Genomic DNA, 24,877 nt, shown 5'->3' with positions numbered 1-24,877 from the left:
TAGTGCAATACACATAGCAGAAACGAGCAGCCATGGGCATTACCCTGGTTGGGGTGTATGGCCCCAGTGCTGAGCAGAGGCAGACAGGCATGTGTCCCGCCATACCTGGGACTCTTTTCTGCGGCTGTTCCTCTTCAGCAGCAGCTGGTTCAGGATCAGGTGCGGAGGAGATGAGCTGCTCAGAGTCTTCCTCACTGCCTGCCAGGTCCCCACACTTTGCTGCTACCTCCACTGATGCATCACTCTCTAAATCAGTGCTTCTGCTCTCTAGACCAAGTCCTTCAAGTGATGGAGAGCAAGAAGGCAAGTCGGATGCTGAGTGGCTCTCTGTGGCCTGGGGGACTTTCTGCCGCACGCCTAAACCTCCAGCAGCTGAGATGTCTTTATGGGCTGCCACACACCAATCTGTTGCTGGATGATACAGTTCTCTTGGCATGGCTGCACCAGTGCTAATTCTTGCCTGTCTTCCAATACACGGCGTCTGAAAAACGCAGGTGGGAGATGTCTTTAGGAAACAAACAGGCAGTGTGCTGCAAATGGAGCTTCTAGAGGATGGCATGTTGGTTTCTGGAGAGAAAACTGTTACAGAATTCAAGTATTTTGTACAGTATTATTATTATACAAACACTTGGCATACATTTCTTGCATCCTAGTGTGAAAATGAGGGCCCAGATGTCAACTGAAGCTCTGTGAACCTAAACAATTGGCAGTAAAAGTACATTGCACCCTCAACCTGGCTAAAAGGACTGAAATACATGAAGAACTCAAACTAACTTAAACCATAACTGTATTTTATGAGCAGGCAAACTTTTAAAATTAGATTTCTGCAAAGGCTTTTAAGACCTGGGACCAATGCGTGACATTTAGATCTATCCACCAAAGCCACTGAAAAAACCTTTACTCGAGTGGAACCCATCTGTTCTATTCGCACATGACTGCGCAGCTGCTGGCAGCCTGTAGTTTAGGTATCACAGCATCCTGAAGCCAAGGCATGATCCTTAGGACCCCATTACAGTGCTCATGGAGTTTCTGGAGCCACTTCCAGCACATGTTCTGAGCAACCTCCTCCTGCCATTCTTCTCATGGTCTTCGCTAGAAGGCAGCAGGATGAGGAAGGGTCTCCAGAGAGTTTGAAACATACACCTGCCATTGCTTACTTGTCCACGTATCCAGTTTTGCTTGCAGCACATCAACAAGCCAAATAGGAATGAGGTAAAAAAAAAAATCACTGTATTCACTGCCTTCCTTCTGCTATTTCTTGTCTGTTAAATCACACCAAGCAGGAAGAAGAGCAACTACTCCACTAACATCACGTAGATGAAATCACATTTTCCACAAGGTAACTTTGGGCACTGAGCAGAAACATTTTAAAGAGCACTTTCCTTCAAGAACTGTTGAACTTGCATAAAAAATAGTTCCAACAGTACAACCACTCTGCTTCTAAATCCCAATATTTTAATACTTGCCTTCTTTTCTTTGTAAACCTACTCAATCAGAACAATTTAGGAGGAGTGGCTATGGCCACCACTACTACTAAAAGGTCACCACCAGTTTATGCAAAGCCAAAATCGGCTATCGTAATACCATTGTTCATACTAAGCATGGCTTACTTTTCAGCCCCAAATTACAGAAGGACAATTTACAGTCACTTCCACACCTCTATCCTCACTTTCATTGCCTGACCTCTTCCTGCCTCACTGCCAAGGCCAGCTTAAAGGAAACAAAGGTGTCTTTTCTAGTCTGTGACCAAGTTTCATTAAAAAAGCTCAAATTCCACATAAACAAGAAGCAGAACAAAAAGCCATGAAGTTATTTTAAGAAGGAGTAAAGGTTTGTCACTCAGATTAAGTTCACAACTTATTGCATCACCACTGTTCTCGGGTTCCTCCTAATTAGTTTTTGGTCTTGGATTTGCTGCTTTAAAAACACATCTAGCAAGTACTTTATGGATTTAGCAGCTCCTGGATATAGTGTTCCAAAATGAATGCAATTCAAACAGGTATAGGTGTTTGACAGAGTCATAGCAGGTGCATATCCCTGAGAAGCTCATCTTTGGGGAAAAAAAACCCATCTCTTCACTGCATTTGCATTCTCAAAGCAAATGTATAGCAGGTAACGTTGGTCTAGGTACTGTTTTTACCACCAAAAACAGAAGAGTAAAAACGTGGCGATGACTTACCTGAAACAGTCAACAAAATAACTGAACTTCATGTCACTCCAGCTGGGAGTTAAATGAAGACTCTGCACAAAGCACACTAAATGATCCATTTCTTCCACCAGTGACAAACTTTAATAACAATAAAATAGTGCTTTGAAGAGAACAAAGATAAGAAAAGAAAACCCTTTTGCTAGGACTTACAAAAGGGCCCAGTCTTCCCTGGCAGCAGACAACCACATGAAAAGTAGGGAGGTGAAGTTGAGCCAGTGGCTTTTCTCTCCAGGCACCAGGTGTTACTCTCACCTGGTGACACCTCCTTTCTCAGGGAAGGACATTCTGTTGCCCACAGGTATTCCTGGGAGGTGCCCTGTGTCCAACAAACACAGCAGTGCCAAGATGCACAAGTCCAAAACTCTTCAAAAGACTTCAAGAAAGTGCTTTGGAATTGAAGAAGTCAGATTTCATTCCACAAAATTTTCTGAAGTCCAGGTCAAACAGCTCTGCCAGCTGAGAAGGATCTCTTCAGTATGCGACCTCTCCTCCAACTTGTAACACTAGATTGCCATGACACTGGCCTTCATAAGACTGGTGCTCAAGTCCTTTCCATGGAGAATCATGGTTTTCTGGGCAAATGTTGTTTGGGTATACCATTTCTGAACTTAAGGACTCCTATAAAAACTGAGAGTCCAAAAGGGTTCATATCCCATGGCTCAGAAAGTACCAGATGCTCACACTGGTATTTTAGGGGCACTGAGATACTGACCATCTCCAGCAGATTGCTTCTGTGATTGTCCTTCTTGGTGTTGTCACTGCTAAGGTTACCATACAAGCACTGGCATCCCAATTAGCCTGAAGGGAACCATTAAGATACCAGTGCTGGCAATTAAAACAACTTCTAAGCTGTGATGATTTACAAGGCAAAAGGATGCATAAATTAATTGCAGTTGCCTTTGCAGTTGTGGAGAGAAATGACAAGGAAAAAGAATGGGACAGGAGAGGAAAGAGTCCACAATCGAGCTACTAACTGTAATCCAACAGAAAGTGACATCTTTGGGTATACACCAAGTTCTTGTACTGTCCAAAACCTGCCAAGAGTTTTTTAAAACTCTAAGTCACACTGTGAGCCTTTGATGTTCTAGTATTCAGTAAACTCTTCCAAAGGTTAGAAATCCAGTCTCCTACGCTGACTGCTTTTAATTGAAGAATCCAGTATTTGCAAATAAACTTACCTTTTCACATACATCTGAATTAAAAACGTAATTCGTAAACTGCTGGAGGCCTTCTTATATAGGTCAAGGTTGCTCAGGTTCATTGCTTTGTATATTACAGTTTAAAGAATGCTCTAAATTCAAGGTTTTTAACTTTTTAATCTATGGGGAAAACTTCCTATAAACTCAGATTAATGACTGCTAATGCACTGAAGAAAGAAAACCAAAAACCTTCCTCCTACTATAAAAACAAAATAGTGTGGCCTCTGTTTCTTTTCTGATAAGAGTCTTAAATACCAAACATTTAACTGCATAATAACATTTACTGGCAGCCAGGCAGCCTGCTTAGCAGATATATAAAGCAGGTAAAAGGAGAAAAAGTTAATTTCTTGGCTGAATGATTCCATCGGTAGCTATAGGGCAAACTAGAAAGTCTTTTAGTAAAGTAGCAGTTGATTCTTCTATCAATCTGCAGCACACATACTCTTCCAAGGAATGCATTAAATATGAAAATCATATCCCGTTATCATCTGTTTCCAGCTTTCAGCCCAGTAAGCTTTTCTTAATGAATGCTGTAGCCTAAGGGACAAGCATGCTGTTGGCTTTTCTGAATAATGGAGTGATGCTACCATTTTTGCTTATTACAATATCGACTAGCTGAGGGGGTTTCACACATAGTCACAAGTGACTACTCTTGCCAGCATGCTCCAAGTTATTACAAGATGTTTTTAGACATTTCATCTAAAAGAGCTTTACTGCTTTTAGTGAAGAAAACAGCTATGGTCTTGAACTGTATCATTTATATGGAGATAGGAGGAGGGATTAGAAGCCTGCATTACTGCAGATATATAGCAGAATATATTTAAGTATTCCTTGTCAGTCTTTTTGTCTGTGACTTAGATACACAATCGCTTTTTGCTCCTTCTGAGAAAAGGTCAAAACACACAAAATTATAAACACACTGTATGAATCGACTGCTGCATTTTTTAAAATATCAGTCATTAAGAATACTTCCGTCTCTGTCAGAACCATTTTCACGCTGTTCAGTGTCGGAATTATAAAAACCAACACCAAGATTAATATAAACAGTTAGAGTTCCACCTCCTTTTGAATTCTAGTTCTTCAGTTGAAACAATTGCACTTTTTACACAGGTTATTCTACTTCACTCAGGCACTAAATAGTATTTCACACTACAAATGCCACAACAAAAATCCCCATGCAAAGACTGCTTAGCAATGCCTGCCTCTTCACACAGTAGCTCAGAGGAAAGCACATCAATGTAATAAAACACATTTCCCTCCCACTTATTTTGCATTACCTGCTCACTGTTTTCTTCTTCCTTGTCACTTTCTGCTGTCAGGTCACCCTCTTGAAGTGATAGCACCCTTTGAATTTCTCTTCTATACCATGCCTAAACGTGAACAAATCCATTACACAAAATTAAAGGCCACCCTCTTCCCCCAAATCAGCAAATATTACTTTGCGTATCGTACACTTTTGAATGTAATGTCCTAGCAGCATTTTTAACTTGGACTACGTTTAAAAAGCCAGAGACGCATTTCCTCCTAATTTTTCCGCTTCCTTGAACAAATGATGTGGTCTGTACGCAATCTTAATCAGCTTTCTTAATACACATTTATTCATTCATGAAATTCAGAACAAAACAGTCATAAATTGTTGACTCAAATTAATTTCATCCCAACTAGTATTTGTAAGGTCAAATTATTTCTGCTGTATCCAGACAATGACTCCGCTGCTTTTGGAGGAAACGAGCTTTAGAATTTGTTTTTGTTTTACATACATCATCTTTCAACTCACCGAGCTAGCATAAGGAAAAATATATGGCAGATGCTGTAAAGAGCAACACAGCATGAAAGGCAACTTGCTGTAGTGTTACTAACAAACAGCCGCACAAACCGTCCTCACCTCCACTACATTGTTTAATTGACCAAATGTAATGCATTCATAGTAGGACTACTGCTTAAAAGCCAAGCACACGCAGCACCTATAATTAATCCTGTTTGTTAGTAATTGTAAACCCCAATAACAAGTTACATCAGCCCTGAATGAAAGCACTTCAATACCTATTCTGCATCAGGTAATGTGCTTGGAAATAAATCTTTAAAACAATTAACTTAACCAGCTCTGCACTTCATTGCATTTCAGCAAGTCTGCTATTTCCCAGGGAGTAGAAGCTATTCATAAAATTGGAAACATTAAATTTTAAGAAACAAAAACCAACCACATGATGCTCAAAATGAACTCAAATCTAACTACTGGATTTTCCTGAAAGCTTAAGTGCATTTACTTACACTCCCCAAAATTACTGAACAAATTGCAGACACACAAACACAGGGGGGAAAAAAAGCATCTTTCAGAAACAAAAGTAGTTTTGTTAGCTATTGCCACACAATAAACTGTGCACACAGTGATGATAAAGCACTCCTAAAGGGCATTCTGTCTACAGGAAAAAAAAGACAAATAGTAATAATTTCTTTCTGTGTACTTCCATGATAGATTAAATGATTACATGCTTCATAATTCTTATGCAATCCACAACAAGGGGGCTTTTTATAACTGTAACATAGAAGGTATGTAATCTCCACTTTGTTGAACAGCTCAGAAAAATATGTCTAACGTGGAAAAAATAAAATGGAAGGCATAGAAACAGCAAAATGGAAGCAATGAATGAAAACCCTTCATGCAGATCACACCATCGCACCACTGACTCATACCAGCATGTTCTAGCTACCTATCGCTAGTCAAACTGGTATGCATTGGGGTTACTCAGAAAAAACCCACCTATTAAAAACAGCAGGGGAAAACCAGCATCAAAACATGGTCCCCTTGCTCCCCTTGTCCTGCTCTGTCTAAAATACAAATGAAAACAATTAAAAAGGGAGGGAAAACACACACACATACCCCCAGGACAGTCTCTAAACTATATGTTACTAAGCCAAAGCAAGGAAAAGATGCTCTGTGAATGTCACCAGACCCAACAAGCTTAAAAGATTTACAAGGCACTACTTGGGCTACAGTTGTGTGAGAGATTTCTTAACATGGGTATGCAACCATGGGAAGCCAACCCATCGGTTTATTAAAGTAGAAGTCAATTGCCACCATAAGAGACAGCTAGATCTTTTCCATAGATCCTTCTTACTTCCAGAGGCAGGGAGACCAGTGAACACCCCCCAGTCACCTGCTCTGTACACTGAAGCCATGGATGGCACCTCCCAAACACGAAACGTACCTGTGAACCTACTGGCATTTCAGAGAGAGAGTTAGTCAACATGAACAGGCCTCAAACACCACACATGAAAAAAGCAGAGAAAAGCAGAGACTGGGGCTGTTGACTTCAGCATGAGCAAGGGAAGGCAGGGTTAACGCATTACAAGTTACAGCTAACATGGGGAGAGTTGTCTGGGCCAGCTACTTGTTGCTGTTCTTAATTAAAAAGGCAAAGAGATTTTCAACGAAATCAAAGACAACTAATTTAAAAAGAAAATAAAGCATATGTGTGTGTGTGTTTGTTTTAGCTACAGTACAACATAGTTGTCACATTAAACTGATCTGACAAAAACCTTATGAGGATTCCGAAAGGACCACACGTTGCATTAACATCCATAGTTAAAAGGACTGTGGATTTTTAGAAAGGACAAACACTCACACTTCAGGTCATACATTTATCTGCCGAAAGAACGGAACTTTCCTAATGCAAGAACTGCATACAAAGGTTTCCTTGGCCTTTACTGTGATGCAGCTAGTGAAAACCAAACGAGACAGTAGGAAAAAAACCAAGAAAATTAATTACATCGGTGCTTCTACCTCCCTACTTCACGCTAAGTTCTAACAACACCTCTGAGTGCAGTGTTTCCAGAGTAGACTACAAGCTTGAAAAAATACTTTAAAATAAGGTTTGCTTACTTGTTTTCGCACTTCTACATAATTTTGTATTCTTCCCTTTCCACTCCCCATATTTTCATGCTGCAGTGTGATTCTTCGCTCCTCTTAACTTATTTCAGAAGCGCTTATGTATTTCTTTTCACACACTTGCTGTGCCTGAGCACCTCAGCCATCCCACGCTTCTCTTTCTGTCCTGTACCACCCTCACCTAAGGGTGCTGCTGCCTATCTGCATTTTCTGGACCCTGGGCCCAGGCTTTTTAGACAGTTCCTTTTAAAAGGATCACAGTCTAAGCTTTACTGTCTCAAATTGAGCTGTGTGTGCCCTTGAATAAGAGAGGAAGGAAAAGAGTATGCTCCTAAAACACTGTTCCTGTTTTAAGTCAAACTGCACTTCAGAGAAATAAAAATCAATCCCAACTGAATTCTGGGCAGTCTGGAAAAATATAAGTGTTGTGTAAGTAAAGGGGAGTGGCAGAGGGATGGAAACAGCCCTTGCCAAATACTTCTGAGAATTTACTGCTCGTAGAGTGCAGATATGAACACATTTTCCTCCCAGTTTTTACCTCCTCAAAAACCTGTCTCCATACACAAATGGCACAAGCACACCACTGTTCGTTTTTTAAATCTGAGACAATTACCAATCCGTATCCCTTCACAACAGCATCAATAGCTCTTCAGTGAATAGCAAGACAACATATTAAGAATACAATTAAAAAAACCCTCAGACCATGGCTGTTTCTTACAGCCTATTAAATCGAACTTACTTCAGTCACCAAGCATGATAAAAAAAATCCTATTATTTAACCTTGAATATGGATCCTGATCAAGTTTGTTTCAAACATTAAGACATGCAGAAAACTCTTTACTAGCACAGAAGAGATTATTCTTATTTCTGCATTAATCATAAAGTGATACAAATGGAACTACTCAACCTACAAACAGTATTACTGATATACAACCACCAGGAAAAGATGGAAGCTGTTTACCCGAACAGGGCTAAGCAGGAAAAGCAAAAAGTCTGCTCACATTTGCAAATGAGGGTCTGAAAGACTGCAAAATTAGGAGAATCATGAAATTTCACTTCAGCATGAAAATAAAATAAAAAAAAAGCACAGCAATTCAGGCCTACTGGTAACTGATCTTTTTATCTCAACTCAAATTAAATTAATATAAATTCTATTTTAACTTCTACAAGTTCTCCCCCTACCCCCAAACTGTTTTAAGTTATTAAGATAGATTGACTGCACACCAGTAGTACAGAAATCCTGTTTCATTAACAATTCTACTCATTACTGGAAAAGAGATTCCAGTAGAGACTTCACAGAAGGCAAGTACTTTTCTCCAAAAAAGAAAACACTGCGGAATGAAGCTGGCTTTTGACAACTGTTTCTGCAATGAGAATTACAGACCAGAACAACTGAAACAGGCAGAACCAGTGGCAGAGGGTGGCTAGTGTAGCTGTTGAACAGTCACCTCCCTTTGTCCTTATGAGAGCTTTTATTCTTTCTTTTAAAATGTAACGGTCATGCATGTTTTCTGCCTGTTGCAGTAACTTTCAAGAAATGAGTCATTTAAAAATAGAAGAGGCGTGTAACAGCTCAACAGCCTCTTTCACAAGGCTAATTCATCCCAGCACAAGTTCTCCAACTGATGACATTCAGTGAAGTCAGCAATAAGACCCCTTTTGCAAATGTAGACCTTTGAGCTGACAGCAGTCAAGGCTGTAAGCGGACAATGGAAAAGCAGCACTTGGATAACAAAGGTGCTACAAAGACAGTAAGAAGTATATTCTACTGCGCACTGGCTCTTTTAAAGTAGATATTTGGTACCACTACACTCCCACCCTGTCAGTTATGATGCACAACTCAAGGATACACTGTGATAAAACACATCTCTGTCTTTACTTTACCACCCCAGAAGGAAAGTTCAATATTTCCAACTCCGAACATACATGAATCAAGTCTCTCTGAGCACATGCAAAATGCTACCAAAACCAAAAATCCGAGTGATGCTGGAGGGAGTAGTTTTCTTCTCTAACTGCTGCTTAAGTATCGCTAGTTGACTGTTTAGTAATAGGACTAGGTGTGACCTCATTTTAGCTCAGCTTTAGTCTAGACACAACAAATTACTGCGTATGAACTAAAAGAAGTTATTTACTCTTATTATCTACTTAGTTAACTAAAAGAAGTTATTTACTCTTATTATCTACTTAGTTACTTCCTCTGCTGATGAAGGCAGAGCAACAAGCATGGCCAAGACTGACTATGGCTATTTAGGCTGTTCACCCAGCAAAATTTAAACTGTGACCTAAAACAACTTCCATTAAAGGTATTTGTGTATTTTTAAGTAATAAAAGCCTTACTAAAATACAGTCTTTATGAAAATACTACAACTTGGATCTTCTTTTTGCCCTAACCCAGACACTGCTGGTTTATTATTTTACCACTGACACGCCAAAAACATGGTCTATTTCCACAATTTTTAAATTTCATTTCTCCCTTGCTTCCAAGCGACTCAGAGGCACTGGGCACTTGACTGTAGACTAAGCACAGAGTTCAATGAAGTGTTGCTGACTACCACTGCAGCTACATTCGGGTCTGTCACATCATATGTTAGCAGAGCTTAGCTTCATTTCACATTCCCTAACGTTACCACTCCAAAACATGTGATGAGGTTTCACTAGACCAAAGCCCCCATAATCTGCAGACAAAATCTGTTTAGCCACCCTGTAATAACAGTAAGCACTAATGTATTAAGTCTTATAGAAAGTTACTTCCATCTTCTGAATCAACTCTGAACTTGAAGTTTTCATGCAAGCTTCCAATTGGTCAAATTCCCTTAAAAGTGTCTGGTTTCGCAGAATAGATCGTTTCTGTCGTTCATCTACTTCTTTCAAGTATTTTGTCAGCTTCTCGTGTTTCAGTTGCACTCTAGAAGGGAAAAAGAAACTGTATGTAAAGAGTATGAAGATAAAAACAAGTGCATCTATTACAATTAGTGTTCTTCAGACACACACATACTAACACTTAAGTAGCAGCTGCTCCTCCAGCCCCACAAAAAGGAGCAGATTCATTCTGTCGCACAACTGTCCTAAGCTACATTTCACAAATAACTGGACGTCTCCTAACATAACATCAGATTTAAAAGGGGTTTTGGATATCAAAATGATAAACATATTAAAAACGCTTTAAATGGATTGTGTTTTAGTCAATTCAATCACATTAAATACAAATGAAAATTGTATTTAGAAGAACATGCTCTGAAAGTCATAAAAATCGTAACATTAAGTCTGTGTTTCCAAAACTGCTTTAAGCCAACCTAAATCCATGCTGCCACCAAAGGGGGCATCTTGCTCCAAGTCTCTTTTTTGTGCCAATACTATCTGTTATAGGGCCACGTGGCAAATTAGGACAAAGGCAATCCAGCTGGAAATCCATATAACCCAGTTCTTACCCACCGAAGAAACAGATTCACTTTCAGCCAGACCAATTTTCTTATCGGATTACAGGGCAGCCATATAAGCATTAGTGCCAACAAAGGGAGAAGGCGAACCAGGGGCAGCCAGGAGCATCTTTTGGTCTCAATCTGCCTACAGGTCTGCTTAAATCAGTAGTGAAATTGCAACCTAAATCCCCCAAGCTCCCAATATTTTCAGCAAAACTTCAGCTCAAAATGTGTTAGATTAAAATAAATTAAATAAAACCACAACACAAAGTACATGTGATGTTCCCCCACCTGTTCAGGCTTTTTTTTTTTTTTCTTAAATTTACATCTTCATATTCTAATGGACTCCTTCAGAAGAGCAGTTCCTAAAGAATTGGCCATTATTGCACCTAGCCCTCAGTCCCTTGTACCAAGACAGAAAAGTCACCTCTAAGAGCTTTACAAAACACATTTGAGGAAAGGAACACCGGACAAAACACTTTTCAGCCCTCTTGTCTTGTTGGACATTGCATGGACATTATTGGACATGCAACTGACATTAAGTAGATAATGCAGAAACAATCCAAGGAGCAGGACCAGAACCTAGAACATCTTCCAGGACTTCCTAAAACTTCCATATTTTAAGATCTTAGGACTTTCTAGCACAAATCATGCTACAGTGATTCTGCAAAAGTTGCATAAAACCAACTTGTGTGTTAGTTATTACTAAGAAAACATTTCAGAATTAGCAGAATAAGGTAGTTACATTTTCACTGAAGTTATTTCATCAATAACTTAGAAACATGAATCTTATATTACATAGAAATATGAATTTATTGTTACAAAAGAAGCTTTTAAGGTAACATTCTAAAAGCATTCCATGATACTTAAGTCTTTCAAACTAAAATAAACTAAATTACAAGAAGTTTTTAAATAGGCTTACAGGTATGCATCAGGCTTCCTGTATTCCATTAGTTTTCTTTCTAATTCCAGTCTTTTGGCTTCACTGGAAGAAAACAAACAACATACAGTCAGATAAAACTATTTCCCAATTTAAATTTCTCAAAATGCAAGAAACAAAGAATTTCACAGAGTATAAACTTTACAGAGCAAATAGAACATTTTTGCTAGATTGGTAGCCTTACAGATTGATCTGCCAGCCAAGCTTATCAGAAAAAAACAAACCTCAGAGATTTTAATTCTCTGTTCCTCAGTGGAACAAAAGCTAGGTTGTTTTAACAGGAAAAGATGCCTAAATACATATATATCTTCACAATATCCACCAAAATAGCTAGAGACTTCTGCCCAGCTGAAGCTGCTGTTTCAAGTCCCTTGTCCAGCAGCCCCAGGAAGGGCTCTAAATCCTGAGGCTGGGTGCTCAGGAGCTCGTCTCTCCTTTTCTTCCCCACTCCAAGTCTCAGAGCAGACCAATTCAGGAAACACTTAGCTGAACTTGTGCAACTAGGCAGCCCCCCAGAACTTCTCATCGGAATGTAGCAACATGTTAAAATAGATTTCCAGAAAATCACAACTCTTTCCCAGCTGACAGATGTAATGTGCTATCAAAGTATTTTATTTATGAATTTGAACATAAAATCAAATACATATTTAAAAAATATCTACAGTTGTGAAGCTGCTATTAGGCCAACTGTATTTGCCTAAAGCAATGGAAGGGTATAGGCCTATGGGGATGATCAGACTGCTTGAGAACAAGCTCCATACCTCACCTAGAACAGAATCATAGAATGGTTTGGGTTGGAAGGGACTTTAAAGCACATCCAGTTCCAATCCCCTCTGCCATGAGCAGGGACAACTTCCACTGGATCACGTTGCTCAAAGCCTCATCCAACCTGGCCTTCAACACCTCCAGGGATGGGGCAGCCATCACCACTGGCAACCCATGCCAGTGTCTCACCACCCTCACAGTGAAGAATTTCTTCCTAATATCTCAGCTAAATCTCCCCTCTCTCAGTTTAAAACTGTTCCCCCTCGTCCTATCCCTGCACTCCCTGATAAAGAGTCTCTGCCCAGGATTCCTGTAGCCCCTTTAAGTACTGGAAGGCTGCTATAAGGGCTTCCCAGAGCCTTCTCTTCTCTGGTCTAAACAAGCCCAACTCTAATTTCAGAAAATCTATTTTCAGAAAAGGAGTAAAACACTATTATTACTATTATTATTATTATTATTATTATTTAATTACAAACTGCATCTGAATATGAGCATTCATTCCATGAACAAAATATTTAAAATAATAAATTGATAAGGCAGAGGCTTCCAGCAGATTCACGTTGCAAACCCTGCAACAATCAAAGCAAGTACCCCAAGTTGCTTATTAAAAAATAATATCCTATTGTTTTAGGAAGATTGTACATGTGCAAGGGATATGGGCAGATACATGAGACTGCATGTACCCATAAGGTCAGACATGCTTAGACAGACTTGTGCACTCCCTCACAAATGCGTCCATGTCACAGCCACACACATCTGCCTCTTCCCAGTTGCCCTGCACAGAGGAAAGCAAGGAAAAAAAACCCTTTCTGCTTCTTAGTCTGAGAGATCAAGGCATCCATTTTACCCATCTGATCCTGCCACTGTCTGAAACAAGATTAGGTTTTCATGTCATGTATGCAATTTAAAAGCCACGCTTCATCTGGGATCTCATCCTTTCAATTTCCTTTTACATGATGGACAGCTAAGCAAAAGCAGATTTCAAGATCTTGTTTTTACACTTCTAGAAGTAATTTTCATGACTCAATGAAGAACACTGATATCCTGATGGACGTAAAAGCCGACGGATGCGAACAGCCATTGGCTCCAATCCCATTTCTCATTCTCTGATACCACAGGTAGCACATCACATTCCTTAGCTCCTGAAAAATCGTTTCTTTTCCACCAGCCTGGGTTTTCAGTATCCTATTCATTACTCTGTTACAGCTATTTAGACTGCATGTGAATATATAAGCAAGGCAAGACAAAGCAGTATAAAAATCATCAAGTAAGAGTCTCTCAGCATTAGAGTATCATCATTATGGGTGCCTAAAATGGGTAGCACACAGCGTGTGGTCTTTTGCAACAGGGCTCTGCCCAAGCACCGAATTAGAGGCAATTGAGACTTGACTTGAAGGTTTGCTTGGCCAGATTCTCGCAAGGTTCCAGCACAGTTTCTTTGTGTCAGTGACAGAAGTGAAGCTGGAAGCAGTACAGGGATCATTCTGGCCACTCTACTGCATCCCCACCTTTTTCGTTTTTTTTTTTTACCATGAAAAAAACAAAGCTCTCTACCTGAAAATTTGATTTGTTCATGCAGTTTTTCATTAGGTTAAAATGTCGCAGTCAGTCATCAACTTTTCTCATAAATGGGCAAAAATAGCACCAGAACTTTTTAGGGATCCAGGTAGCTCATTTTCAAACAACCCTGAATCTTCAGTCAACAGAAAAAAAGTGATAGTTTGGGATTAGAAAGCAGAATTAAACTCCCTGGTCAACCACAAGCTCTCTCTAATCTCTGGTATTTCACCAGGTATTGATCTGTAGCGATATTTGATCCCTCACCTCCCATTTAAGCCAGCAGGACTAAGACGCCTCAATATTTTTTGAGATACCAGCCCTCAGCCTCTTTGTGCTTCAGTTCCGCATCCATAATGTAGGAATAACAGTACTCCTGTCATGATACCCCGTTGAGATAAGTACATAGAAAATTGTTCAACACTTGGGCACAATGCAACCTTCCCATAAAAGTAAGAAATGTTATTTTCACAGTTGTTTTTCTACACCAATCTGACATTAAATCAACTGTTGAGCACTGAGCTGCATCCACCTTACCAGCCTGGAGCCTGGTCAGAGCCTGCTCAAGCCTTGGCCAACCTCACTGATTTCCTGGGTGGGGTAGAGGGGGGCTGTTTAGCACCATCTTCTACAAACAACTGACACCATCAGACATTTCAGAAACCAATAACTCCACCTGGTTTACAATCTCTGTTCAAGACATCTCAGTATTTGTACACATTAACCGCAAATCACCCTTAGTGTGAAGCATCTGGCCTCTCTGTCGGAAAAGCGATGCTAACCGCAGTTAGTCCCAGTGTTAAGTACAGCACTTAACTATATAATTTATTTACTTCATCGCCTACACAACTTCAACACTGCCTTTCTCACCAGCAATCACCGAAGAGTAAATGCTGAGTAATCGCAATGTAACGGTCAGAGCTGTGTAAAACACAGAAGGTAAACTCTTTGCCCCATTTCACTTATTATCTTAAGACATGTCAAACCTAATTCTTTATAAGTTTGTACGTAACACAGATACCACTGACCTGCATAATTTTTATATTTAGATTGGACAAAATACCAGTATTAGGAAATAAAATATGGCCAACAAAGTCTAACATGTAATTTAAGGTACTGTTATGGTTTTTTGCACAAATCTCAAGGTTGTCCATGCTGACTGTTTATCAGAAGCGTAATACCTGGTGGTTAATTTCTCAAGCACTTCAGAATTCAAGTATTTCAAGAAAAAAAAACAAATTTATGAGAACAGGTGGAAAATAAATATTTGCGTGAGGTCCCTTCTAGTTCCCCAAGAGTCAAATGGGGGGCATAACCAAGCAGGAGCTTCCTCCACCATATGATCAGAGAGGTCTTTGCCAACATTAATGATTCAATGATTCAAGCTCTTACACATACGGATTATTACCAGTGGCTTGTTGTTTGCTTAAGCACAAGGGTGAGCTGACAGCAGGGCTGCAGTCTGGAGGGAAACAGCTGTTGGGCACTTCAGGTCTTGGAACAGGTGACCTGAAATTAGATCAGTGCGGAATTCCAAAGCCGGGCTTAAAAAGCTGAAATGCTCCAGCTACTTAACAAAAGTTTCTGTATTTTATACTTTAAAAAGCTGTTTAAGATGAGAAGTATCCCTTTGAGAAATTGTGAAGGGGAAATGGCCTCTGCAGTGCCATCCCCAGAGGCAACAGCAGCACACAACTTGCAGTCTGGGATAAAAGTTACTCTTTCTTTGTCAACACCACAAGTACAAACACATCTTTTAGTTTATATTTCAAAGCATGAACAACAGAAGTGTGCCAGGCAGAAAAGGTCTATCTATTATCACAAGACTTGTTAGGCTGGGTCTCCAAAGGAAGCACAGCTTACGCAATCGTGCTGCCTGCCTGTAATTCCCCTTCCTCAAATAACTCCTGGACCTCTTGGTGCAACCAAATCAAAGGACCTGATGTCAAAAATGTATTAAGTTCCCAGAGATTTCAGAAGAGCTGAAGAAGGGAAGTCCATTCATGCAGCGTGAGCTCAGTCATAGGCTTGGACAACAGAGAAGCTTACAAAAGAGGTGACCAAACTTCATGCAGATGGGTGCTCTCAGGAAGCACAAGACATCTCTACTCCTAACAGGAGGAATATCTGCACACAAAGACATAGTTTAAAGCAGCATGCTGTCTAGAACACTCAGATTTTAATCTGCTCTCTCCTTTCATTTTCTAACACTGCAATTTAGATAAAGTGTCTTTCCTATCTAGGGCCTGCATCTTTAATAATTTCTATACAATAAAAGTATACTTTGTATATTCTTATCCAGTCTTTTAAACAGCAAGTTATTCCTGTTCTGTTTGACAGTGAACCAGAACAGGATATTAGTGCTGATATAGTGCACACCATTTTTGTGAAAGAACTATTTAAGTGAATATTTAGATTCGCAGTTATTAGTTCTGCTAATTCTGTGTGTTTGAGGTGCCAGCGTGAGATGCAGAAATCAAAGTCTTCTGTACTAGAAGACAGGCACTGCTTAAAAAGCACTTTCATAACAGTACAGCATAAATTATCTTCCTCTGGGTGGAAAAAAAAGTGCTAATTGTCACCATTGACACTGTGGTTATTGCAGTAACAGCTTCAGTGGAACTGACTGAGGATTGACAGTCAGGCTAAAGCACCTTCTGAAACCTCGCATCACCGTGTACACTTGCTTTTCCCTTAAGTCCTAAAGCACTCGTAAACTGAAACACTTAAACCAACTTTTTTGTTAAATTAAAAAGATGTCTGGAGGTGAAACATCTGTACAGGCTCATTCATCAACCAGCCCACTCTGAAAAAAAAACCCAAACCAGCAGGTATACTTGCTTGTTTGCTTAAAGTAACAATTGTGTAAACACTGCCAGAATTCCTTCAGAACTACTCAGAGGAGCAGTAACCAGTCCAAAGCGCTTCCAGAAGTCACCCGATAGGCTAACAGAGGGGTTATACAGCAGAAGGAGTGAAAACACACCAGTTGGGTGCTGTTTTAAAGGCATGCACAGATCCATACACCCACACCCACATGGATGGACAGATGGGCGCACACCCACATGGACGAGTAAGTGAGTAGACACCCACACGGACGGACAGACACACAGGTGGACGGATGGGCAGACAGATGGACACACGGATAGACGGATGAGCGGACACCCACACGGACAGACAGATGGACAGGTAGACACACGGACAGACGGGCACATGGGTGGATGGTCGGGTGGACACCATTCGGATGGACAGGCACACGGGTGGACGGATGGGCTGACATCCACGGTGGGTGGATGGACAGACACCCACACGGACAGACGGACACACGCGTGGACGGACGGGCGGGTGGACACCCACACAGACGGGCGGACGAGTGGACTGACAGACAGACAGACAGACAGACGCACAGACGGACACCCCCCCCCCAATATTCAATGGGCCGAGAGAAGCTGATGCAGCAGAGAAGGCGACAGAAGCGCCGGGTCCCCGCGCCCCCCGCAGTCCCTCCCCGTTCCCGGCCGCAGCCCCGGGACGCGCAGAGGGTCGATGCGGGGAGGGAACCCCGCGGGGCCTCACCCGTCCCGCAGGCGCCGCAGGAGGCGGCCGGGCCCGGGGCTGCCAGGGCCGCTCATGCCGCTCTGTTTACGGCCGTGACCGGAGCAACGGCTCCCGCCGTGCAGCGCGGCGGCTCCGCCCCGGAACCGCGCCCGGAGCCGCGATGGGGCAGCGCCGGCCCCGCGTCTGGCTGTGGAGGGTTCCTGCGCGGGGGGTTCGGAGGGGCCGCGGGGCGACTGCGAGCGCGTGTGCGAGAGCTGAGGCAGCGCGCCATGACGCGGGGGGGCCGTGGGGTACCCGGGGCGCCCCTGGGATGCGTGGTGGTACCCCTGGGATGCCTGGGAGCTCTTGTGCGATACCTGGGGCACCGTGCGATGCGACGGGGTGCCCTTGTGATACCCGAAGGTGCCCGTGTGATGCCCGGGGTGCCCACGGGATGCCCGGGAGTGCCTGTGTGACACCTGGGGCTCCTGTGTGATACCTGGGGCACCCGTGCGATGCCCGGGAGTGCTCCTGTGATGCCCGGGGGTGCCCATGTACTGCCTGGAGATGCCCGTGTGATGACTGGTGTCTGTGTAATGCCTGGAGGTGCCCACATGATATCCAGCGGTGCTTCTGTGGAGTCTGGGGTGCCCATGGGATGCCCAGGGTGCCCTTAGTACACCTGGGAGCTCCTGTGTGATACCTGCGTCACCCGTGAGATACGTAGAGATGCCCATGTGATATCTGGTGTGCCCACATGATGCCTGGGGGTGCTCCTGTGTGGTGCCCATGGGATGCCTGGGAGCACCTGGGTGATACCTGGGGTGCCCGTGTGATGTCAGGGGTGCCCATCGGATGTCTGGGAGCTCCTGTGCGATGCCTGGGGGCACCCGTGTGATGCCAGGGGTACCCCTGTGATGCCCAGAGTGCCCATGCGATGCCTGGGAGCTCCTGTGCGATACCTGGGGAACCTGTGCGATGCCCAGGCGTGCGCATGTAATGCCTGGAGTTGCTCATGTAATGCCTGGGAGTGCCCATGTGATACTCGGGGGGGGCCCGTGTGATGACTGGTGTCTGCGTAATACCTGGGGTGCCCACGTGATACCCAGGAGTGCTCCTGGGGTGCCCATGGGATGCCCAGGATGCCTGTGTGATACCTGAGGGTGCCCATGCAAAGTGTAGGGGTGCCTGTGTGATGACTGGTGTCTGTGTTATGCCCGGGGGTGCCCATGTGGTGCCTGGGGGGGCCATGTGATGCCTAGGAGCTCCTGTGTGATACCTGGAGCACCTGTGCAATGCGTAGAGGGTGCCTGTATGATATCTGGTGTGCCTCATCCCTGGAAGTGTTCCAGGCCAGGTTGGATGGGGCTTTGAGCAACCTGATCCAGTGGAAGGTGGCACTGCCCATGGCAGGGGATTGGAACTGGATGGGCTTTAAGGTCCCTTCCAACCCATATGATTCTATTATTCTGTAAGTCCAAATCATGACAGAGGGCTGGCTTGTGATAGCGTTACCAGTGTGGGAGACGGCAGGCATGCGTCTCAAAGCTGTGAGAGGGCTCTCCACTGTTGTGTTAGGCCTAAGTTTGGGGACTGTTGAGTTTTAAAGCGTTTAATCCTAAATTATTACTTCATCTATTAATTAATACTATTAAATCTGTTAATCTAGGTATTACTACAGCAGTTAAAATGGCTCTGGTGCACAGTCAAGTCTCCAGTCTTCTGCTGAGGAAAACAGCGCCCCAGCCTGTTTGGTGACCTGGAGCAAGGCTGAAATCTCTGCGTCCCTGGAAAAGCAGAGAAATAGAGACTTTGCATGTTAATTCAGGAAATAGTTTGGAGCTGTTGAACACTTATGGTAACAGGTTCCCTGTAAATAGTTCTTTTTCCTGAATTTATCATTCACTGTGTTTTTCAGGAAAAAGCTAACCAGAAAATGCAAATGTCTTCGTTCCATTTGTATAGAAATTAACCACTTCAAAAAACCTCTGATTCTTCCTCCTCTGAATTGCCACTTTGTCCAGTTGGCAGAGCTCGTTGATGCCCTCTCACCAAAATCCATTGATCAGTGGAAAAAGCCACAGCACTTTCAGCGAGCCTTGTCAAAACCTGTGTTTACGTCTCCAGCTGGTAAACAAAGTAGAAAAGGAAAACACATTTTTTCATTTCAGATAAAAACTTGGATCCCTTTGAAAGGAAATCGGCAAATTAGCGATTAAATTTCAGTGCCCCAATAAAGAAAGTTCAAATACCGCAAGACTATTTGAATTTAAGGAGAAGAAACGCTACATCAATAGACAAAATTGCGGATAGCTATGAAATGCTTAAGCATAATTAGAACAGCAATCAGTATACAATTAGTACGAGATCATCATCATAATTATCCTTCGTTAGAACTTCTGTCCAACAACTGTCACATGAAAGCATCAGCTGCAATTGCAAGGCAGTAATGGCACGGCTGAGGATACGGCTCAAGCCACGTGCCAGCACTGGGGTTCGTCTGCCAGGTTTTGGTGTCATGTGACTGTGTTCCTGGTGGTTTTCAACACCTTCAGCCTCAAACTTGGATAAGCCAAATTTAAATGTAAAGTAAAAAGCTTTACTGAATTGATGCAGCGGTACTTAACAGCCCCCGAATTAGCTTCTGTCACTTGAATAACTATAGCTGCTGCCTGGCTTAGCCTTTGCGTATCCACTATAAATAAGTGGTTCAATAAGATATGGAAGGCTTTAGCTCCTGTAAGAGCTTACCTACTCAAGAAAACACATATGCAAAGGATTTGCAGGTTTGGGAGCCTTTTATTATTGAATTCACATAAAACACACTCATCATAAAAGACGAGCTGTTCTTTTCTCTGTTTAGTGAAAGCAAAGATGTGTTACAGAGACCTCTGTCACAGCTTGAGTTAACATCTTCACAAGAAATTTCAGGTGAAATCTGAGTTTGAGCTTGCCTAAATACCCAAAGTTGAATTTTTTTTCCCCAGGTCCTGACTTCACAACCTAGGTCCTGACTTTACAACTCAGGTCCACCACAGCTTACCCTTGCCTTTAAAAATATGTAGGGAAAAAAATGGAGCTTTGGCATCTCATCCATGGACCCAATCCCCTGCTCTCCTTAAGAGTTACTTGTTACTAAGACTCTGGAGGCTTTTTGACAGCATGATGTTCCTGCACAGTCACAGGGGCGGACAAAATGAAAATAAAAAGGTTTTCATGGTTGTTTCATAGTTAGATTGGTTCCACCCCTGCTCCAGAAAGTCCCTCATAACAGCTCTCATTGCTAGTATCTACATCAAAATAAATAGTCTGCCCCTTTGACACTGAGGTGAGTCACTAAAAACCTGTTATTCCAGAATGTCAGCCATGAACCATACTCTGTCTGGCTGACACATATTTTGAATGCATCACTGATTGTCAGTGCGGAAAACTGTCAAATGCTGTGTGGTGTCTGAACAAGAAAACACTTTCACATGCTGCAATTTTGTTATGTTTCAAAACAGGCAAAGAATCCAGCTTTCTTAAGCCTCTACCAGAGACATACCAGGTTTGGTTCTGGAAGACTAAACTGCTTTCAAAAATATTTGTGCTAGCTAAAACAATATCAAAACTTTCAAACGCTTCTAATGCTGTCTAAAATTACGAGCATATATTATATTTACTTACTGGAAAGCCTTATTCCCAAACTAAGATTTCCTGGTTTCAGTGGAAAGGGGTAGCTCTCCACCTCAACAGCTCAGTGTGGGAGGTGAGAGCCATAGGACTGCTGAGTTCATTTCTTTAGCGGACCTTGCCAACTCTGGTAGTTTTTTTCAGTTGTGGACCACAGTGGAGCAAATGGGAGGGTCAGGGGCCTCAAGGATGCTCAGCTGTGTGGTGGCACAGGAGCTGCTTCTCAGGAGGAGGTAGGGTGCTCAGCATCTCCCTGCTGAGGTGCCTCCTAGGAGGAGCTGCCCACCTCCCACAGCATCTCTTGCTCTGAACCTCTCAGCTGGTCAAGGGGCGAGGGGGGGTGGGGGGGACAAAGGAGTCAAATTCCAACAAGGACAGTCGTAACCTGGCCTCACCGGTCCCAGCACTGTGACCAGTACAAAGGAGGAAAAAAAAAAGTAGAAGGAAAGGCAAAGTCAAAAAAAAAAAGAAAAGCAGATAGGGTTAAACACCCTGGTGTTTTATTAAACAAGACCTAAGGAAAAAAGAAGACTTAGCCTGGTCCCCACAGTTTATTTCCCATTTTGTTCCTCTTTCCCTTCTCCTTGTCTGAGTGCAGGGCACCCACTCACCCTCTTTGTCTCCAGTTCTGCAACAAGATCTCCCATGTTGACACTGATGGGCTCATAATTGACTCAGGAATAATCTTACTACTCATATCCCTGATAACTAACATCAGTACCCCATCCCTGAAAGCCTACAAAGAGGAGTGTTTTGTTTGTGTTCTCCCTTCAGTACTTAACATTTGTTTTAGATTGTTTTAATTTAATTTTAATGTAATCTGATAAGAGCTGTAAAATTGTGAAACAAATCTGTCTCCTTCTGTCTTATTAAATACACTTTGAATGAAATGATGGTCTTTTTTTTCCCCCAATAGCTGCCAAAGGAAAGTACCTCTTGATTCAAATGCAGGATTGATGTGCACTAATCTTAACAGCTTTACACAAGCTTTTTAATTTAGGGAGGAAATCGCGTGTGCTTTTAGGATCCTGCTTTCCTCTGGAGATGTGACAGTATCCTGGAAGGTGCAGAATTTGCCTTATTGTGATGAGCATCTGGCCAAAGGGTGCTCACCTGCAGGAAACAAAAAGGATAAGGGAAAGAGAAGAAAGTAAAAAAGAATATTATACCTCTATAGGGGGGAAATAAAAGATGGTGAGGGACTGACAGCACATGCCAACAGACACAGCTTGTATTGCTCTCTTCCAGTGAAAGGCTCGGGGGCCAAGGTGTCACCCTGTGTCCCCATGCATAGGGGCACCCATCAGACTGTGCCCAGCAGCACGGCTGTGATGGTTTCCAGGGCACCTTCCCACCTGCAAGAGCCTGATGGATTCTGCAGCACAGGCAGCGGAGCTGCAAAACGAGCTGGTCCAGCCTGAAGCTACATCTGCAGAAGGACCTGCTGTCTGTGGTAGGCTGGGGTCACACCACAGGAGGGAAACTGGAGTTAAAAACCCCACATTTCTGCCTCTTCGACCATTGGGATCTTTCCGAAGATTTCTGCTGCATTTTTTTTTTCTGCCCCACTTACCAGCTTCGTGCTTTTTCTTTCCAGGTGCTACAGATCATCTGTCTGTCTCTCTCACCTTTGGCCTGTCCCCTCCCACCCATCACTGGCCCTTGACTATGTCTATCAGAGATCATTGTCACAGCGTTTTCCCTCATTTTCCTGAGCGATAGATTCATGCACAGTGTGTACTTGTTGCAGATTGTATGCCGTAGCCTCTAGTCTAAACCCAGAGAATGGAGAAGATACCACTTGGTCCAGGAAATATGGAAAACTCTTTATATAAAGCAGAAATTGTTGATGTAGGGTGTCCTGGGACAGAGCTTCCCCCCCCCGCCCCTCCCCCCTACACCTTGCACTGCTGCCCTAAAGCTGATAATGAGCTTTTAAGATTAAGGACCCTCTGATTTTGGCTGTGTTTCCCTTAATGTGAGAAATACAAATATTGCTTGACAACGCCTGGATTAGAAGAAACCACATCACAACTTGAGAAACCAGTGATTAAACCCAAAAAGGGTGATTAGCTGCAAGCACCGATGTACACAGCATGGATGAAATGTGTGAGAGAGCCTGAACATCTCAGCTTTGTTCCTTGCCATCATTTTGCTGTTTCTGTCACAATAGAGCAGACTGGGGTTTGTGCATAGTTTCTCTGGAAAAGGATTTGCAGAAACTGTACTGAAAAGAGTTGTTTCCTCTCTTCTCTTTGATTTCTGAGAGCAACTGTGCGTCTAGCTAGAGCTGGCCCACAAGTCAGGAGAGCACTGAATAAATTTTCTTTTCTCTTTTTTTTTTATTTTCAATTAGATTCATAATACATGCCCTAGTAGCTATGTAAAAGACATACAAAAAACATTTACATAATGCCCATATAAGTCTTTTTGTTAATGAATCAAGTCCCAAATGAAGAGCACTAATAATACATTAGTAATCAAAGAGCAAATAACACCACTGAACATATCTCAGCAGAGCAGTTGTGTGGATCCATTTCTGACTGTCAATGTCAATGCCTGGAAATAGTAATTAACATGTTGAATTTAATGTTTAAATTTTAATAAATTTAAATGTAATAAAATGCTTTTATTAAATGTTACAGTTCCTTGAAACCTATTATTACTCGTTTTTCATGCATAAATAGAAAATGCATTGTCTTACTGAAGAAGGCAGCTTTGCTGTTGACAGGACAGGTAAAATGAGTTCTTCCAGCAAGAACGTGTCAACACAGAAGCCAACGATAATGGCTGATAAATAAAAAACTTAAGAACAACACTACAGCATATAAAACTATATCATGTCTATTAAGAATGTAAGGGCCTTATCCACAATCTATTGACATAAACGAAACTTCTCCAGTAATGTCATTGCCTATGGAGTTTTAATTAATCGTGGAGAATTTAGATACAAGCACATGCTGTTGTTTATGGTTCTGTGTTGTTACTGAGCAACAGAAATACTGCGGCACAGGGAGCGGACAAGTTTAGAGAGCATTTGAGGTAGGAATCCTTTCTCTCCATCCATCTCAAAGTGCCTTTTGAGTCTCCCATACAGTGTATGAGGCTCCAAGAGCAGAAGGGATCAGGTATGACCTGACTAAGGTTTTTCCAAGGCCAAGGATCTAGAGAGGATGTCTGGGATATTTTAGGTCTCTCTGCTTTACCAATAATTCAAAGTCACTTCTGTTTCTAAGCTCTAGACACAAAGAATTAACCAGTCTCCATTTAAGTGTCTGCTGTTGTGTGAAGAGGAAAGAGGAGATTGACAGTATTGAGTTTCCCCATCCCTGGAGAGATGAAAACTGAATTTAGGTTTCCTGAGATGCAAGACAAGAGGTTAAATTTGAATGATACCACTCTCATCAGACAGTCCAAAGGCTCTATTCCTGCCTTCTCTGAAATCACCTGTGCCTTACACTCTGGTGTGCCCTGCACAACCACTGCTTTAATATCTGCTGCTCAGTCTGAAACAGTGTACATTAATTTCTGTGTAGGAAAGGCATGAAAAAAACCTACAAGGGTGTCTCGTTTGAGCCTGCAGTAAGCAAAAAGAAAGCAGGGAGAAGAAGATGGCTCACAAGTATGTAGCCAAAGTCAATCCCACAAGTGCTCGTTTGGGTCCTGCAGCATGGAACATCACTCCCTGTG

The 24,877-nt window shown here is 42.4% G+C and overlaps 1 protein-coding gene across 2 annotated transcripts in view; it reads right to left on the bottom strand.

Moving 5' to 3' along the window:
* The window catches only part of KIZ (kizuna centrosomal protein), a 56,140-nt gene extending 34,624 nt beyond the window's left edge, over positions 1 to 21,516 (bottom strand). Inside the window, exons 1-5 of one of the 2 annotated variants that reach the window (XM_054062091.1) lie at positions 17,555 to 21,516; positions 11,639 to 11,701; positions 10,046 to 10,202; positions 4,686 to 4,778; positions 106 to 481 (exon numbers count right to left, since the gene is read on the bottom strand). In XM_054062091.1, the coding sequence (XP_053918066.1) occupies positions 106 to 481; positions 4,686 to 4,778; positions 10,046 to 10,202; positions 11,639 to 11,701; positions 17,555 to 18,306 (1,441 nt within the window). In that variant the 5' untranslated portion in view covers positions 18,307 to 21,516. Of the gene's footprint in view, positions 1 to 105; positions 482 to 4,685; positions 4,780 to 10,045; positions 10,203 to 11,638; positions 11,702 to 17,554 lie in introns of both variants that reach the window. The other variant, XM_054062092.1, reaches the window with a different exon arrangement.
* Positions 21,517 to 24,877: the final 3,361 nt, after the last annotated feature.

This window comes from Cuculus canorus, chromosome 3, assembly GCF_017976375.1.
Source record: "Cuculus canorus isolate bCucCan1 chromosome 3, bCucCan1.pri, whole genome shotgun sequence".
In the NCBI taxonomy this organism is placed as follows: domain Eukaryota; kingdom Metazoa; phylum Chordata; class Aves; order Cuculiformes; family Cuculidae; genus Cuculus; species Cuculus canorus.
This window is presented reverse-complemented; position numbering and strand designations above follow the sequence as displayed.